Raw genomic sequence first — 20,127 nt, 5'->3', positions numbered from 1 at the left:
CCAATCAGTCCAGTTCTAATAACAGATCAAGAGTAATTATAGCACCACAATTTAGAACACTGCAGCAAAGAGTCTAAATGTTTTTGTTAAGGAGAACTGTGTAACATTATCATTGTAGGCAGTGTAGTTTGGATTAATGTGGGAAAATGTCAGTTTTAGCCATTTCAAAATAAATGTCTGCAAAAATTGGAGAGATGTAGGAGGTCTGAATACCTCCTGAAGCAAGTATGAAATAAATGCATGTTCCTTGATGGCTAATTAACTGTACTAAATGATATGCTGCAATATTAATAACTGCTAAAAATGTAAAGATACACATCAGTGTGTAAAATAAAATTATGCAATTTAAATAGATCTTTGGCCAAGTTTAGCAACCATTATATTGACAATGAATTGGGCAAAAACGCACACACGCACACACGCACACACACACACACACACACACACACACACACACAGGGATGGTATGAAATAATATAGTTTATTTATTTCCAGCAATTTACAAAGTCCTGCAGGAAGAAGGCCTTCCTCCTGCCTCACAGAGGGAGGCTTTTACAAAAGGAACACACAGAGAACACAAAGACCTCAGACCCAGTAAGACTGTCACTGTGTTTAAAATAATTTTGACATTAAGAGTCAAAAGCTGATATTTAAAGTCAGCGATGGCAGTCTGGGGGTCAGCGTGGTTCCCTGTGAGTTCAGGGGTTCAACGATTCGAAGCACTGAGGTTAACAAGGCAGCAGGTGGGTGGGGGGTTTTAAAGGCTGGATATGTAAGATAGAGGGAAGGATACATCTGGATTCATAAGAAGACAAAGAACCAGAGAACTCTGTGTTTTCTTTAGGTGTGTTGGACTCTTTATTTCTAATCCCAGACTTCCCAGATGCCGTGTAAAGCAACTTGCTGGGGGGGTCTACCAGCTTCCGAACTGAACAAGAACTGATCTCCACTGCAGCGTCATATAAAATCATTATTACATTACACATAATCAACATATTGTACAGTTGTTTTTTTGTTTTTCAAAATCAGAGCTAAATAAACAGACACTACTCTGTGGTGAACCTAGTTCCTGATTAGTTATTCTGAATAGAGCTTGGCTCTGATAGGTTAAGGCCATTCTATGTCTCATAAGTATGCTTTCCCTGTGCGAGATGGGGCGCGTGAGCGTGTGTGTGAGGTGTGTAAGGACAGGTATTAGGCACTGTGCTAGTCATTAGCCTCACTGCAATTCTATCGCAGAGAGTGCAAAAAAGCTCTACTGGCCTTCAGCAAAGAATAGAACGAAGACATGGTGACCGTGATACTGAGCCAAAATTAAAAATAAACAACCTTATATATAGAATAAATATAGTATGTACAATTTGCTTTGTGTGTTTCTAAAAATAAATAAAGCATTACATGCCCCATTTTTGAAGTATTCACAACTTTCCATTGACGTCGAGGCAGAATGCTGGCACCTGGTCAGTAAGAGAGTGGAGGGTACAGACTGAGAGTGGAGGGGTGCAACTCTTACAAGTTAAATACTGTAGAAAAGCAGACAAAACCAATGATGTCACTCCAGCTGAGGATGTGAATCCAGAGGACACACACAGGAGATGTACAGTTAGGAGAATCCCTGCAGTGCCCTCTGGAGGCGGTTTTGCAGATTACAGTACAATGTTGCATTTGACCAGCTTGGAGAGTGTTTACAGTGGTTGTTTGATCAAATTCATGACAAAAAACTATAATGATGAAGCGTTAAGAAGAAAGGAGGCAAAGAATTAAAGGAAAACAAAGAAAAAAAAAATCACAATTTTAACATAATTGACACTTTAAAAAACATCATGAGATCAAAGATTTTAAACAGATACAATAATCAAGTTTTGCACATTCACACCATGTTCCCTGCACATGCATTCTGCTGGCCCCCTTTGGAAACAGTTAAGTCAAGCATCACATGCAGGTTTCTCCTGGACTGACACCGGCACTCGATACAGTCTGTCAACATGGCTCACCACTTCCCGTTTTATTCTCCTCCTCACCTGCGAGCCCTTGAATACAGAGTTAGCTGATGGCAGATCAGTTGTGTGGATGTGGGGCACACGCTAAAGTTATCTCATTATGTCAATGATGATTAAAATGTGGTTAAATAGTATTCAGTTACTCCTATGAAACACTTTCCTCCCTTATTATCAGACATCATTTCAAAAACAAAAGGGAAAATACACACTTTGGCATAACTGGGGAAAAGTAACAACTAATAATGAATTCTGCCTCGGTGCTCAATCACACCAAGCAGTAGAATGGTAACATTAGTCTGTACTCGAGAAAAAAAAGGTGGAAGAGTTTGGCATTTTGCAAACCAATGCAGTCAAATCAAAAGAAACAGAGCTACTATGTTACAAAGGAGTTAGTCAGTGCAAATATACTGTTTACAAGGCTGGAGAAACCTGCAGTCAGCTGAGGCTGAAGAAGTCGCCATTGATCTGAAAACACTACGTCCAGATCAACAGAATCAACGTTCTGGGATTTGTTAAAAAGCAGTTTCCTATTGGCAATGTGATTTCACACCCAAATCCTATATTTGTAGGAAAGCTACAAGCTATACTTTCATAAAACAGCTATCTGCTTTGTGACTCTGTCCTATATACTAATAACTAATAGTAATAAACATAATTTCTGACAGTAAGTAAACAGGTTCTTGGAAAGGGGTAAAAGTTCTCAGAGATGGGGTTAAGGTTAGTGTACATACATGCAGCCTTATGACCTCACATGTCATCCACGGTCTCTTTCCATCATTTCCTGTCACTTATTACTGACATAGGAAGCTTTTGAGAGTCTGAAAGAATCTGAACTTTCTTTCTTTTAAACTAAGCTAACAATTGCTAACTGACAGCTTAGATGGCTTAGTGAACTGTTAGCATCATGACAATAAGTTAATTAATTAACTTATTGTAGTGTTAAACTCTTTTTTTTGTCTTGAATTACTCTTTTTTTTCTCGGGGGGTATTAACCTAACTTAGCATGTATTTCAATGGAAGGACAAAACCAGGTCTCCTGGTGAAATTTGCCCAAGAACAAGGAGCACAGGAAACTCCACAATGGCCGTATCCGTGTACAAAACCAGTTCTACTGTTACTATTCTATACTACAGAAATCTCCAAACCACATTTTTATTCAGCAATTTATAGTAGCAGAGGGTTATTGCTGGTTAGTGAGCTATGACTCTATCTGGGTCAAGGGTTAGAACTCAAATTTGCTGCACCTGATTATTGCAATTCTGCAGGAGATTTAACTGCTACATGTGGGACTTCATTGTGTAGTCTCACCGGGTTTTCAGGCAGAAGAATTTAGAATTACAAAGAATTTGGAAAATTATGTTGACATTTGCATGAATCTGAATTGACTAAAATTCTTCCCCATATCCTCCTATGACCTGACGCAGTTCCTTGAGCTGTCCCTTAATTCACTACCCTAACGTGGCCTAATTGCTCTGTGGGAACCAAACATTTAGTACGGCCAAATATTCACACAAAATATCTGCCATCATTACCTTTCATCTGGTGCCAGACTGAACACGAGTCAGCATAACCTGGCGGCCTGGCTAAGACAACTTAACACACTTTCAGACTCTGTCCCAACTCTGCAGGCTTGTTCCAGTGCACTACAGCGTGTTGAGCCTCTTGTCACTTACTGAAAGCCTGGCTTGGGATACACAGCAACAAACGTTTTGTTTGTTCAGTAGAAAGTTGGCAGAAGCTTACATACAGGGGCACTGGTGCTGTTCTCACCTGGAACCGCTCAGGGTACAGTTCGACCTTTGCTGACTTCTTGGCACCACAAATGGAGCTCAAGCTCAGAGGGAGTTGAGTTTTGATACACTCCTGACTGACAGTCACACAGCCATTACACACATATTTATTTTTTCTTAAGTGTATTTGCTTGTTTTTTCTGTGAATAAGGATGTTTTATGAGCACAGTTGGCCAACAATGGAAGCAGTGTAACCTGTGAGGACAGCACGGCTAAATAAACTAATTATGTGATTTCCAACACATCATGTTAAAACTAAGAGACGAGTCCATTGTTATAGTGACTGTCTGAAGTGCTGGACTCCCCTCAGGTCTGGTAGTCCTTATTTTAAATGCCAGAAATGGGTGTGAACAGCTACGGAAAACAAAGCCTCACATCTTCATTTTCACACCCTGACTCAAATGAAGCCATCCACCCATGGAAACAATGTTAAAAAGGGATTTAGCTAGTTGGTGGTCCAGTCTCCTATAGTGAAACCCCCTAAAAGAGCTCCCTACTAGGAGGACAGTCCTATAGGTTCTAGTAAATCAGATTTTCCATTAGATCTCATTTAATTATCATTCTATATACGTGAAGTAGCACTTGGTGATTATGCATTCTAGGCTTGTTTGGATGTTTTTTCTTTTTGCTGTCTTTTTTCTGTCAAGGTTTCAAGTGTTAAATGTTTTTAAAAACAAGACGGCGAATGTTCCCATTGAAAATAATGAGGACTGGCCGTGCACATAGAACAAATATCCATTCATATATCAGCTATCAAATGCATCTTTTTGAACAATAACAATCATTGTCAATGGTATGATAACAAAAGTGGCAGGACTCATTAAGTAAAATAACGGTGGAGTAATGAATCCATCACTGGTGGGGTTTTGTTGCGTAGTTGAGGTGAAGACATTCCATTTTCTCTAAGGTGGATTTGTGGGCTGCTGCTGAGCAACAGTGTCCTGATATCCTGAAGATGAAATGCTACGTGCACTATATGCACCGTCAGTCAGAGCCTGACAGGAGTTTAGCCCTTTCGTTGTAGATGTCCAGTTTCGGTGTTCAGGCAATGCGAGTGATGTTCGTCACTGCTCGAGCGTGCAAGGATACAGTAAGGATTTAAGTTGTTTTTATGTGTGTGTGTGTGTGTGTGTGTGTGTGTGTGTGTGTGTGTGTGTGTGTGTGTGAGCGCGTGTATCTGTGCATGCATTCAGTTGCCCACGTTAGTGTCTCTGTCCCCGATGAACCAGCGCAAGTGGAAGCACAGGGCTAGGAAGCCAGTCCCCAGCAGGTCACCCAGGGCGGTCAGGTACGGGATGGAAAAGTTGTCAGGGTCCATGCCCCGACCCCACATCCAGTGGACCATCCAGTCTGCCAGGTAGAGGAGGATCATGACCTGAAGAAAGCATAGCCAAATTTAGTGAACAATGATTTTTACATAATATTTGTATGTCATAATCAAGACGCAAGTATCAATATTTCAGAATTCCGCAACTTCTCAACGACACCCTTACAATGTTGTAAAATGATGTACAAATATATCTGTACCTGGAGTAGTGCAGCAAACAGGTAGAAGGTAATGAAGATGGGTGTGAGGGTGGTGTGTCCCCCCCTCAGGGAGTTGATGGTGTAGAGGAAGACGAGGTGCCCTGGGGCAACCAGCAGGAAAAGTACACGGGCTGAACGGGAGTTCACAGCTGGAATGGAGAGAGACGAACATGAGTTACATACGAGGCGATAGCATGATGGAAAACGCTGGACAACACTGGAAAAGACACTCCTGTGAAGCAGGAACAGGACATGCCAACAAGGCTGTGTCATTAAGGTTATTTTTGTACTTGTTTTCTTTGAAATTCTTTAAAATAGTTTTGTTTTTCATAGTTGGTTTGTCTTTTAATGGTTCTTTGACACACTGTTGTGGTTGTTTTCTGTCTCTGTTGTCAATTTGTGACTTCGTGGTTGTTTTCCCTTTGTTGAGGCTTTGCCGTTTTCTTTGTTTGTTAAATGTTTGTAGTGATTTTGTCTCGCTGTCCGTGCTTTCTCACTTTGTCTGTTGTTGCTTTGTGGGGTTTTTTCGACCTTTCCTCTGTTTTGCCTCTTTGTTGTCATTATTTTGACTTTAAGTTACTTACAGTTTTTTGGTGGTCATTTTATGTCTGCAGTATTTTTAAATTCATTGTTATTTAATTGCAGTCATGATGCACCTCATTATAATTATTTAATGGATTTCCTGATATCAAATAGTAACATCAAACTGGGCCCTGCACGAGCTGGCTTGAAGGATAAACTATGAAGAAGTCCAACACAGTTAGGATTTCTTTGTATTTGCTGGCTTGATAAAACCTCAAGCCCAAGTTGTAGATGATGGGTATCACAACAGTGGTAATCAGCTGTCTCTGTTAAGCCGGGGTTTCTGCTTCAAGCTCCGTGTGTGTCCATATGAAAACATGCATTTTACAGGCTTTACTCTTGTTTTGCACAAATATCCCCATGAGTGCCACCTACATGAGTAAGATCTAGTAAAATCTATGAAGTCATTGCTGCAGATAAATGTTAAACTGATGATTTAGTGCAAGTTAATCGTTTTATGGCTGACTGCACTGTCTGTGCTGCTGTTTATTTCTGAGCGGACAGACCTGTGAAACTTTAAACTGGACCCATTTAAAGATTAAAGATTACTGTCCCACAGGCGAACAAAAGAAATGGCTTTAGTGTGTGAGCAGATGAAAGTGAAATAACGTTATTGATTGAGCAGGTATTCCTGGTGTGTGTTTTCTATTTTAGTAGCTGCAATCTCAGCGGTGTAAATAAGACTTAACCGCACATTAGAATAAAATCTAAAATCATTTTATATATTTTCTCTATAACCAAATGAATACATGCACATTCCTGTGACAATGCAACACACGGTTTGCACTTCATTCAGTGATTTTTACTAAGGTAGGGCTTAACAACTTCTACACTTCCCCAACAAAGAATCAGTATTGCTTTTAAAATACGCTGCAAATAAAAGAATCAGTAAAATCGCAGCACCTCCACCTGACTTTAAACTAAACTCTGCGTATAGCCTGCTCCCGCCCAGGTTACATTGTCAGCATAATGTAAAAAAGAGTGACTCTTATCACACAGAAAACACTTTAAGCTCAATATAGCCAGTAGTCTCACTTGTAATACACCTTCCGTATGGAAAAAACTGTTTGTATGAGATAAAGAGTGGGCGGGGACAGTGGAACATTTATTCCACTGCTGCCTGATAACTTACTGGAACCAAAGAAGGAAGTGCAGGGTGTGGGACACTTCCTGGGGGCTGGGTTGGGATCCCCCATGGGTATACCGTTCATGTGTAGATAGGTGGAGATTCGACTTGCCTGAACTGCTACCAGGTTACCTCCCACACCTGGCACATGAAAACATGACAAATCAACCTCAGTACTAACAAAAACATTTCTCCAGTCGAGTATTGTGGAGCTGGCCTTTAGCCGTGCAAGAGCACGGCTAAAGGCCAGCTCCATCGGTTAGTATTACCGCAGTGCACATATGCTTCCTCTGGCAGGCATTAGTCAGTGTGTCACTGTTACATGACACAGATGGGTGAGCACAGCAACAGCTCTAAATACACAATTTAATTGGTTCCAACAGATTTCTCTGCATTTGTTGTTTTACTAGTTGGCATATTGAGGGTTGTTATTTCCACCTCTTTTGTACACTTTTGTTCTCTGACTGCTCACCGTTGATGACTGGAGTGAAGACAGCCATGCCGGCAAAGTTTGGGTTGGTGACAGTTTTGTCGAGGATCAGACCACCGACACTGAAAGACACACACAAGCAAAAAAAGTGAACAAAAAGTGAACATACTGCTATTTACCATACAAAAACATGGGTAAACTGAGAAGAGAGAACTACAATCAGACATTTAAAACACTTAAGGACCCATCTGTAATCTCGTATACATTATAATCCGTTATCCCGTGGAACACATTGGAGGAATCTTGAGGAAACCCTCGTTGTGATTTAGCACTGTATAAATAAAACTGAATTGAACTATATAGACTGTAAATGTAGTCAAAAACATATTTAAAGTTTTATTTATTAATTTAATATATTCTGATGGATTCAGCCCTGAGCCTGAAAAGAAAACCTAAGCACCCTAACTAGAGGCTTCCTCATGGCCAGCAGGGGGAGACTCCTGCATGTGCAAAAAGATGCCTCATGGGGTTTTCTCCTGTTCTGAGGATCGGGGTCTGGGATGGTGTGCAGCCTAGGTTGTTGGTAGGCTCTGTGACATCATCAGTGAATACAGCAATAGTAACTGAGAAAAACAAAGGCAGCACTGTGAGTTAAAAATCCACATAAGCAAGCACATCCTACCTGCTGATGGCCATGGCGATGATGACTGGCTCCCAGCCGCAGTAAAGGACCTCTCTGGTGGATGGGATCTTCCTGGCTATCAGCACCCATAGTGGGCACATCGCCACAAAAACTGCACACACTAGAGGGTTGGCATAATCATTGTACTCTGAATGGGGGGAAAAAAGATATTGATGCTTTAGTAGGAACATCTTTGTCATATTTTGACATAACAAATTTTTCATTTTTTAATTTTCTGAGAATTCTATAAAAAACCACCTTGGACGTGACTGAAATGCAACATAAATCACACACTGGCAAATTTTGACTGTTTTCATTTGGACTACTGTTAAATCATGGCCTTTCCTGCAGAAGGCAGTACTGCAGCTTGACTAACAATGCAGGAGATTACAAAGCACCACAAACAGCACATTAAGTACACAGGCTGATTACAACACCCAGACACCAGCCGTGTTTGTGAGTGTCTAAGCCAAAATATCCCAAATAAGCTCAACAAGCAGCAGTGAGTAAGACTATGAAGTCTATAGATTCTCTGACAGACTAAAGAGCTACAGGATTACTCCACACTCTGCGTGTCAGTGTTTGTCACTGTCTGTGGTGTGCAAATGATGGAACAGCAGGGAGCTCGATGGAGCTGGGTGTGCTGCCGGTGAAGATGCTATCACAGCGCTAACAATACAGCCACACAGCTGTGGAGTTTCTTGCCCCGGAACACAGCGAGAGTAGGTGTGGGCGGCTTTCATCCTTATTTACCAAAAGCAGAGCAACATTTCATACATTCTACTCATGCCGCTCCCTTTTCTTTAATAACTTCAAAGGTAAAGAAGAATCTGGAAGCTGTTTGATGGATCTACCAACTATCAAAATAATGTTGAAATGATTCTGTCGGAATTTGGGAGTTACCTTCAGTTGCGAATCAGAGGCTCAGTTTAAGACTGACGCACATGCGAGAATTTGAGACGGCAAGTATCCACTATTCAAACCACCTAATTGAGCACATCCAGGTAAAATAATGGATCGCACACCAGTTTTCAAATGGAAAAAGCAATAAGATCTGTGGGTATGCTCATCATTTCTGTTACCTAGCTCTTTGTAGAGTCCTGTTGAGATGCCTGCCAGCAGGGACAGGGTGATCAGATCTCCTAGGCTAGCAGCGATGGGCGTGGCCACATTGTCAGGGTTGATGCCGACTTTTCTGGATGCAACAATCACACCGATCATGATGAGACCTGTGAGATTTTAGATCAGAGGCATCACAACACAGAAGGCAAGCAATGCTCTTAACTGTCCAACAGTACTCACTTAAAAAAACAAAAAGAGTTATTTTGATGCTTGATTTCTCAATTGGGATTCTTTTATTTCCCTTAAAGGAACTGACTTTGGCAAATACAAAGCCTGGTTACAAACAGCATGTGGGAGTAAGAGCCAGCACAATGTTTCCGCATATCTAAAATGTTTAAGGTTCTTTCCTACAGCAACCACAGACAGCTCATGTTGGTTTATAGCAAAAACAAAACAGCAACAAAAAATGGTTTTGTCTGAAAAACAGTTTCGAAAACAGCTTCACTCAAACGTAGTTGTTGAGCTGATGAAAGCCAGCAAAAACATGACGACTGCACCTATAAAGCAATCTGATGTTGTCAGCGTGGTTCCAGGAATGTGTGATCAGTCCACCACTGTGGTTCAGACTGAAAGTTCTCAACAACAACTGACATCCGCTGTCCCCAGAGTAAGAAACCTACCGAAACCTATCACCCAACTTTTCAGCTGGTGCTACTTTAAAGTTTGTGGGTTTTACTGAAATGCTCTTATATTTGCTAGATGGAGATTTGTGGTGCACACAGAATGAACCCTGATGACTTATGAGGTTGGACATATTAAAGTTTTTTGTTCAGATATAACAAATATGGATACGACTTCCATGTACCTGGGTATAGATACCTCAGGATGAACTGTCATGTTTGTCACTTAAATGTTGATCTCACCAAAATTTTCAAATGTTTGCCATTTCACACTTTGTGTTTAGTACTAATCTGCATATAGCATGCTAACACACTGAGCCATGATAGCATGTTGGGAATATTATAGCAGCTACATCCAAATATTACACATTTAATCCTACATACTACAAAGGCCAGCAAAACATTGACCAGTTCAATCTATTAGAATTATCCAGATAACTAATACTTTAGTTTTATTTTAGTTTAAGGCATTTCATTGATTAGAGATAAGAGATTCTTATTTCTTCTGTGGATGCTTATTTACACACAATTTATTTGCAAAGCATGTTTTCATTGCACTTTACTAATGCATGTACCATATTATACACCTTAGCCAAAGGCAATATTTCTTTGTGAACTTTTGGCACATCATATTAAAGAAAATAACATAAAAAGTACCATAAACTACTACTAAAGGGGCTAACACTAAAGACACCTTATCTAACTGATAGCAAAATGAGGTTAACTTATTTATTAACTCTTTTTTGTGTAGATAACTATGGTATATGGACTGATTCTCATATAGTGCTTTTCTACTCTCCCGGAGTACTCAAAGCGCTGTATACAACATGCCACATTCACCCAATCACACCAGCATTGTCTTCTAAGTTTCTTAGTGCTTCCTAACTACCATTCATACTCCGATGAACGCATTGGAGAGCAATTTGGGGTTAGTATCTTGCCCAAAGATACTTGGCATGCAGACTGGAGGAGCCACAGATCGAACCGCCAACCTTCTGATCAGTAGATGACAAGCTGAGCTATAGCCACCCTATAGAGTGGTTCACACGTTTGCCTATCAAATAAAGAGCTGAGGTTCAAGAAGGAGGCACATGTGCCTTATGGTGGTGCCACGAAGGGCATCAGGTACTAAAGAAATCTGTCAAATAAAACTCGTGGAGCTACCTGCTGTGGTGACCACTTGTGAACAAAGAGGCCGCTAAATGTAGCTTCTTCTTCTTCTTCTTCTAGTTGTAACTATCAAGAGCTTAAACAGCACTTGAGTGAAAAAGACTTGCTAATGATGGCAAATTAGCACTGAGAGTTACATAAAATCCTGACGTGACTGATGAGTAGCCCTGTGAACACCCCTCACTTCCCAACTGGTGACCATACCTAGCAGCAGAGAAGCGATGAAGGCGGTGGCCACACTAGAGGCACACAACAGCACTGCATGGCCCAGCTTGAAGTGTCCCTCTGGGATCCAGCCAAAGATCACAGCAGCTATGGAGGCCAGGAACCCCACTACTGTGGCTTGGACCTGGGTGAAAACACACATATACAGATTTACCATAAGATAATTCTTGTTGCTATGACTCACAGCTAACATGTAAACTCCTGATGAATGATATTATTATGGCCCATATAAGCATATTTCAGTCAGTCCATATACAATTTTTGACCTCATCTTCTTGATACATACAGTAACATTACAGGCTGCTTCTCAAAGTCAAGGAGGGATTCTTATCATCGTCATCATCATCAAATACTGTTGAAGGGCTGGTCCATTATCTACCATCTTTCTAATTCAACCAAGGACTGAGTGGGAAGGAAGGTGTGTATTATTACTATTCTTACAGAACAATAAGTACAGTTATCAAAAAAGAAAGTTTGCACAGACTACACAGGACTATGTAGTCTGTGAAAATCTAAGATCAGTCTTCCATAGGAATTAAGAGAATAACTAGCAGCCAAATACTGCCAACAGAATGGACTTGATTAACTGACCATCAGCAAATGTGAAATGTACCTCCATATAAACAGAATCTCTGGCTGTTTGCTGGTTTGGGGCATTCACATGTATGTTAACACAATGTTACAACCTTCCCAGGAGTGGACGTTCCTGCAAATTCATCCCAAGGTCAGACCGTGCAGGGCTCGAAGAAACAGCAAGAAGCTCTAGAAGGCCTCAGTTTGCATGTTAAATGTTACAGCTCGTGACGGTACAATTGAAAAAAGACTAAATAAGTATGGCTTGTCTGGGAAAGTTGCCAGGACAAAGCATCTTCTCTCTAAAAAGAAAATGGCAGTGTGGCTTAGAGTTGCAAACTTGATTCCAAACAAACCACACAACGCAATGTGCTTTGGACAGAGCAGACAAAAGTGGACATGTTTAGCAACAATACACATTGCTATATCTGGGAAATCTATCTGTCCGTCCACCAGATAAAACTTGGTCAAAAACCGGGTCTTGCAACAGGAAAATCATCCCAAGCAAGCCAACATATCTTCAAGAGAACGGCTGAAAAGAACCCAGTCAGAGCTCAACCTGACTGGATGCTGTGGTGGGACCTTAAGAGAAACGTGACAAAGACTGTAAGGAAGAATGGTTTGTGACAGACTGTTAAATTTACACAGAAAACAGTTACCTGAAGTTTTTGCTGCTAAAGGTGGTATCTTCACAATGCTAGTATTAATGTTAGCGTAGCATGCCTCCCTCTTGTCTAAATATGGTCACTTCTGGCTCCAAAAAAAAAAAAAAAAGATAGTGACTGCCATAAAGGTAATGTGGAGGCTTGCGTGTGGAGTTCACAAATCAATGAGTAATGTCACGACGGCTATGGTGCACACTCGCTATCTGTTTCAGTGTGAGTTCTCAGAATCATATGAAGCAGTTTCCAGTGTAACCGCCTTCAGAGAGCACCACTGTGACCCAGTGTGAGTGCAAGATAACCCTAGATAGAAAGTTGTGACAGCATCGGCCAACACTGGCTTAGTGTTCCAGGAACTAAGGACTCACCAGGTATTATATAACTATAAGCTCACATCACTGCAAACTACTAGGGTCGGGGTCCATGTCAAGAGAGACCAAACAAAGACTTTAAGCAATAAAGAGATTTTCATGCCTTTGTTTGTGTACAATAAATAAAACACACTGCAAACCAATATAAAGAGCCGAGTACATGCAGCTTGGCTGCAGTGAGAGCAAATAAATCAAGCACAAAATAGACCATACTCGACTGACATGTCTGTTCTGTCTCGATCCTTTTGAACGTGAGGTCAACCCCTAACTCTTTTACAAATGTTACTGTGCTCTTTAGTGACTGGTCAGTGTGTATACTGTGTGCAATAACTCGTGCAACAAATTTTTCCAGACAGGGTGGTAACTGGCTTCCTGAAATGTGACATAAATGTGAAACACTGTACATTTGGGCTAACCCTCTCAAGGCAGGCGATGCAGATTTGCAACAAGTAAAAGCTAACAACCTGATTACCCCACATACATATTTTATGAGTTTTTTTTTACTCAGAAGTACCACTGCAGGTATTCTTTTGTGCATTAGCAACAAAAACTTAATTTGAGCCTGAGAGGGTTAAAGGACAGACTGTATTATGGGGACCACAATTTACAAAACGATCATCTTGCTTTATACAGTAAGTCTTTAAATCAGTGATAGGAACCATAAACACATCAGAAAAGGGTTTACTGAGGTAGCAGAGCAAAGTACCTAGGAGCCTTTTTCCTCTGAACTCCCAAATAATTTGACTTTCAAGCAGAGAAATCTACCCCCTGGTGGCCATCAGAAACACTGCAAGCTTAACCTGTTAACATCTACCAGTCACCTGTGACCTGTTCTCATCTAGATGCTTATATAGATTTTTTTTTCCTGCATGGCATTAGTCAGTGGTAATCCTACAACTTAGTTTAGGTGCATGCAAAAGGGTTGATTTTAAAAGTTACAGCTAGTTTTGGTGCTTGTTTAGCATGTAGCTAAAATGCAAGCTAATCCTAGTCCTACCGCAAAGTGGTTCAGCAGGGACCTGATGAATGTTAAGCTGTTAAGGCATTGCACTGACCTAATTTTAAACCCATCTTTTATATTCTGTTTCAAAATATTTTGATTTCAGTTTAAGATTTTTTAAAACTTTGCTGCTGCTTTGAGTATTACGACATGATTCCACTAGTACTATAATGCATTTCAGTGGTCTCATTATGTGACTGGTCTGTTTAATGGATGTAAACATGGTTGAAGATGCTCCGTGACAGCAGTCTTCATTGTGTTTCCTGTACCTGGATGAGGGCCAAGTTCCCCATGATCATCTTCCACATGTCCTTGGCTGTGTCCATGTGCCCAATATTAGCCTGAAAAACACATAAGAACGAAAACGTTATCATGACCGTGTGTAAGTAGCTGTGTGTGTTTGTGGGTGCGTGGGGGGATACAGAGTGTTCACAGTCTGTTGCCTCTTGGTCCCATCAGAACAATAGGGCGTCAGTTCTCTGGACAAAGACACTCTGATCTGATCCCCCACCCTGCGGCCGACTCCACTTATCTCATCTCTGCTCTTTCACATACACACCCTTAAAAACACACACACACACACACACTGATGGTCTTGTGTATCAAGTGGCTACAGTGGGCTACTGTGAACCCAGATCAATGATCCTAATGCCCATCCACAGTGAGAGGACGCAAACAGACAATCTCCTCTTCCTCTTTGTCCTCGCTCGTTTGCATATGCAGAAGGAAGGGAGACAGCTGGATACATGAAAATCGCTCGTGAGGATATCACTTCATCCTTGGTTCTTCATTGAAAAGTGTATGAACTGCATGATCCCACTGCATGACTCAAGATAGCTTCCAGAGCTTTAAATATTTTGTGTTACCTAATCTGTGAATTTAGTGTAATGCCACGTGAGATATGGCTTTCACCTTTAATTTTGTCTCTAACGTTTATCCTCTGCCAGAGTGTTTGTCAAAGTGATTTTCCCTGAACTTGTACTAATGTTTCTACTTGAATATAGTTTAAATGATTGGTGAAGATCCACAGCCGAACCCATAGAGATGCTTTCACCAGTAGGCGTGTGTGTGTGTGGTTGGTATTGTGGTGGTTTGATTCAGACAACATAGCTTCACAAAGCGCCTGTGTATGCTCTTCTAACTGACTGATTAACTTTTAGGGTTGTTAGAGTTGTCAGGTATTTCCTTTATAAGTGCAATCTGTCCTACTTTCTTTGTTTCCCGAGTGCAAACTTGTGAGAACAAATCAGAGCTCGGAGATTTAAATAGACGCTAGCTGTAATAAATCTAAAAAAAGAATATTTTCGAAGAGCTACTCAAAATGTTTTTAACAGAAAATAGCATTGTCCAGTGGCTGGTGGTGTTATTCTGGTGTTGCAGACAACAAAGCACTGTTTTATCAAAAGCATTTGCGCGATTGGTGTCTGTCTTTGGCTAATGATCCACAAAACACCTCACAAGTTTTGGTTGAGATCAGACAACTGAAAGTTCCAAACACCAGAACAACTCTCGTGTTTGTGGCTGCTAGATTATTTGACCTAACAAAACACAGACTGGAATTCACTCGCTCTGCCTATCAAAGGCAAACCCACATACCAAAGTATTTAAATGAAAAAACAAAACAAAACAGCATTGAGAAACAGCAGGATGGTCTCTATGCCCCAGTGCGTACGTGTGAAGCATTACTCATCCTCTTACATTTCACGTAGTCTAGCAGCATCCAGTTAATCTGGCACTAAAACAACTAGTCTTACATGACAATCAAGTGTGCAGCAATGTACGTCAATATAACTCATGCATCTGCCAGATACAAAGCATTAGAGTCACAAACACGTGCACCCCTCCCATCAGTAAGTATATGCGTGCACGCCTGCTGCTACGACAGCCGTGCTGTCACTCAGAGTGGGAAGATGGCCACGAATGCTGATAAGAAGGTTTAAGGGAAACGGATAATACTGAGCCAAACAGCTGTGCAACTCCACATATGACTTTCCTTAAAACCTTGGAGCGTAATATAAGAGCCTCAGTTTCAAAGAATATATCTTGATGCAATAAAAGCTGCGAGGCTTTTGAATTTCCTAACCACATTTCCCTTTAGAACAACATGTAAACTGACAGAGTACACAGACGACACACAGAAATTCTCAGAAACATAGCCTGGCGTTATGTGATGATGTGTGATAATGATGCCAAATACTTAGCTATGTGTGTGTGTGTGTGTGTGTGTGTGTGTGTGTGTGTGTGTGTGTGTGTGTGTGTGTGTGTGTGTGTGTGTGTGTGTGTGTGTGTAGGAGGCTGGATTAATGGTGTTGGGATCATCAGAGAGATGTTGTTAAAGTGATTCATAGATGACATAACATGGATATCCTAAAATTCAAAAGCAGCACCATGTTTTTCAGCTGCTGGCATTCACTCTTATTTAATAAATACAGAGCAAGTCTGCAGTTTCCAGCTCTGAATCCTGAACATACATGAGTTGAGTATACAGGGAAACAGCGACTGTTGTTGCCATTGTAATCTCTGATAACACTTTGCAATTTTCCCAACTTTCTTTGCAATGCAGGTGGTGCTGGCAATCCATCAACGATCATACATAATCAATTAGGCCCAATTATATTCAACAGAACTGAGAAAACAGCTGCTTATTTCCTCATTCCTTAATCGCCTCAGTAAATAGGTTAAAAAAGTCCAAGGGGAAAAAAATCAAAAAGGAACCACAGTCATGTGAACTGAAAACTCCGACAGCCAGCCAGTACTGGGGATTACATGATTTTTTTCAGTTATAAGCGCATTAGGAAACTTACAGTGGTCTTAATCTGCTCATAATTAGCGGCGGCGTGGAAAGAAACGTGGTCCTGCTGAGGCCAGCCAGCAGAGAGCTAACAGTAATGTCTCAGGACAAGCACCAGGGTCGGACCTACTTTGTGAAGATGGATGTGAGAAAAGTGAAAACTTTGCAGACTAAAGAAAGAATTGATGCAAAAGTCTGTTTTATTTATTTCCATATTTCCACGTAGATGCATGTAACGTTATTATGACTAATGCATTTTGTGTTTTCATTACTTTGAATACAGCCAATCGAACTACACAATGTTGGTTCAATCAGTGCTGAAGCTCTGACAAATCATTACTACTTCCACTTCCCAATCTGACAGTTATTAACCATTATACACTGGGCTCTGAATTAAAACAGAAATAAAATAGAAAGTAAAGCAAATCATTACAAAAATCTGTTGAAGTTTGAACCTTAAATCAGCATCAACGGTGTTTCCTCAAATATTCAACTTTTCCCGTTTGTTTTCCTCTATCGTTGGGCTCTTACTGAGAAAATATGGAAATTATAAATATATAAAACCTCTGCAAAGTGCAGTTTTAAGTAGTGCACCTGAAAATCATATTCAACATTCAATTCTGCATCTGAAACCTTTGCTGTAGCCACCAATTCACAGGTTAAACCAACTGGTGTATTTAGGAGGTGATGACATAAACAAGATTTAAAGGTTTACCTTTAGCTTGGAGCAGAATGAGTTAGTACACTGGAGCAATTTTCCAGAACAAATTTGCAAACATATGACTTTTTTTTTGCAGCACGGATGAGGAGTCACTGGTTTCACACAGGCTAGTGGAAAGAATGTGAGGATTGGTGCAATTAAGAGCACTACTGGACTAATTAAAAAAATGTAAGTTTTGTTGCTAACCCCTGGTTACCTGTGCTGTCAGGTCATCGACCCTGCTAGCTATGTACAATGTGAAATGGTATTGTTAGCTCACAGATAGCAAAGCCGTAAGAATTGCCTTTAGTATCAAACTGCAGTCATAGAATCACTGCACCTTCACAAACAAAAGCATGTGACTGTATACATTTGGCTATGAATGGCTAGATGGGTAACTAGCTGAAATTAGAGCTACTAAGAACTTTGGTATCTGTGAAACACTATAAGCAGCTAATAGTTAACCAAATGTTATATGACAATATGTTATTAAGGTTTCATGTTATGTGACTCCTAACCATGTGACGTTAACTTATTTTTATTGTGGGTGTGTGACAACATAGGGTCGAGCAAATAAAGTAGCAGTCACACAGGCCTAGAGAGCAGCCCGTCACCCTCCAGCAACTGCTGGTTACAAGGAGCAAATAAGTGTTCTGCAACCAGTTGGAAAGTGGTTGCAGAACAATCAGTGTGTATTCCTGACCGGTTGGTGAAAACTTCTTACAGTTGCTATCGATTTCCGTGGTACTGACTAGAGATGGACCGATCCGATATTACGTATCGGTATCGGTCCGATACTGACGTAAATTACTGGATCGGATATCGGAGAAAAATTTAAAAAAATGTAATCCGATCCATTAAATATCAAAAAAGCACCTCACAAAACTTGCGACATGGCGTAACTCGGCTCATAACCGTAGCACATCGCAGCAGTACGGGTCACGTGATAGAACGGCTGTGTGTATTTGTAGCCTCGCTAGCAATCCGGCATTTCATCTCCGAGGAAGTGATCCCAGAGAGAAGTAAAGCAAGTGTGTAAGTCCATCTCTGAATGTTTGTAAAGCATTCCAGCGTTAAGCTTAACAACCGATATATGGAGGAAATGCCTCTTCTCTCCCCCTCCCTCTCCTGCTGCTACTTCAATCGAAACTGATCAATGATCAGCTGATCGGCTTTTCTGTCGCGAGTCCGTCTCTCTTGTTTGTTTATCGCTCACTTCGCGCCAGAAAGAGGAAACCAGCGGCTGAACAACAGCAGCACGTTTAAGCTTGATAAGCTGTTGTTAGAATTTATTTACATTCTACACCAGGATCCTTTTCTACATAGCTGACGGCTGGTAACTGTGCAGGGGCGGATCTAGCAAAGTTTAGCCAGGGGGGGGGGGGCGATAGGGCATTAACAGGGAAAAGGGGGCACAAAGACATACTTTTCTTTCTTATTCTCATTTAAAATGTCGAGCTTTTAATAAATAATTATCCGAATCTTACATCCAAAGTTTTAATCTGATGTAAAATGTATAGAAGTCCATTACTGTATATAGTAACTGTTAAGTCCAATATACCCTAGTAAGCTATAGTACTTTTTCCTTTGGGAAGATACAGTGGGGCAAAAAAGTATTTAGTCAGCCACCGATTGTGCAAGTTCCCCCACCTAAAATGATGACAGAGGTCAGTAATTTGCACCAGAGGTACACTTCAACTGTGAGAGACAGAATGTGAAAAAAAAAAATCCATGAATCCACATGGTAGGATTTGTAAAGAATTTATTCGTAAATTAGGGTGGAAAATAAGTATTTGGTCAATAACAAAAATACAACTCAATACTTTGTAACATAACCTTTGTTGGCAATAACAGAGGTCAAACGTTTACTATAGGTCTTTACCAGGTTTGCACACACAGTAGCTGGTATTTTGGCCCATTCCTCCATGCAGATCTTCTCGAGAGCAGTGATGTTTTGGGGCTGTCGCCGAGCAACACGGACTTTCAACTCCCGCCACAGATTTTCTATGGGGTTGAGGTCTGGAGACTGGCTAGGCCACTCCAGGACTTTCAAATGCTTCTTACGGAGCCACTCCTTTGTTGCCCGGGCGGTGTGTTTTGGATCATTGTCATGTTGGAAGACCCAGCCTCGTTTCATCTTCAAAGTTCTCACTGATGGAAGGAGGTTTTGGCTCAAAATCTCACGATACATGGCCCCATTCATTCTGTCCTTAACACGGATCAGTCGTCCTGTCCCCTTGGCAGAAAAACAGCCCCATAGCATGATGTTTCCACCCCCATGCTTCACAGTAGGTATGGTGTTCTTGGGATGCAACGCAGTATTCTTCTTCCTCCAAACACGACGAGTTGAGTTTATACCAAAAAGTTCTACTTTGGTTTCATCTGACCACATGACATTCTCCCAATCCTCTGCTGTATCATCCATGTGCTCTCTGGCAAACTTCAGACGGGCCTGGACATGCACTGGCTTCAGCAGCGGAACACGTCTGGCACTGCGGGATTTGATTCCCTGCCGTTGTAGTGTGTTACTGATGGTGACCTTTGTTACTTTGGTCCCAGTTCTCTGCAGGTCATTCACCAGGTCCCCCCGTGTGGTTCTGGGATCTTTGCTCACCGTTCTCATGATCATTTTGACCCCACGGGATGAGATCTTGCGTGGAGCCCCAGATCGAGGGAGATTATCAGTGGTCTTGTATGTCTTCCATTTTCTGATGATTGCTCCCACAGTTGATTTTTTTCACACCAAGCTGCTTGCC

The 20,127-nt window shown here is 41.1% G+C and overlaps 1 protein-coding gene across 3 annotated transcripts in view; it reads right to left on the bottom strand.

Annotated features, from left to right (window-relative positions):
- Window positions 1–465: 465 nt before the first annotated feature.
- Window positions 466–20,127, bottom strand: part of slc41a1 (solute carrier family 41 member 1) — a 30,820-nt gene continuing 11,158 nt past the window's right edge. For all 3 annotated transcript variants that reach the window (XM_040003151.1, XM_040003153.1, XM_040003152.1), the window contains exons 4-11: window positions 14,150–14,221; window positions 11,254–11,398; window positions 9,220–9,366; window positions 8,138–8,285; window positions 7,498–7,577; window positions 7,032–7,166; window positions 5,318–5,466; window positions 466–5,165 (exon numbers count right to left, since the gene is read on the bottom strand). In XM_040003151.1, the coding sequence (XP_039859085.1) occupies window positions 4,980–5,165; window positions 5,318–5,466; window positions 7,032–7,166; window positions 7,498–7,577; window positions 8,138–8,285; window positions 9,220–9,366; window positions 11,254–11,398; window positions 14,150–14,221 (1,062 nt within the window). In that variant the 3' untranslated portion in view covers window positions 466–4,979. The remainder of the gene's footprint in view (window positions 5,166–5,317; window positions 5,467–7,031; window positions 7,167–7,497; window positions 7,578–8,137; window positions 8,286–9,219; window positions 9,367–11,253; window positions 11,399–14,149; window positions 14,222–20,127) is intronic.

Source organism: Simochromis diagramma, unplaced genomic scaffold (genome assembly GCF_900408965.1).
Source record: "Simochromis diagramma unplaced genomic scaffold, fSimDia1.1 OVJJ01000646.1, whole genome shotgun sequence".
Classification (NCBI taxonomy): domain Eukaryota; kingdom Metazoa; phylum Chordata; class Actinopteri; order Cichliformes; family Cichlidae; genus Simochromis; species Simochromis diagramma.
Note: the sequence above shows the minus strand (reverse complement) of the source record. Positions and strands in the feature narration are given on the sequence as shown.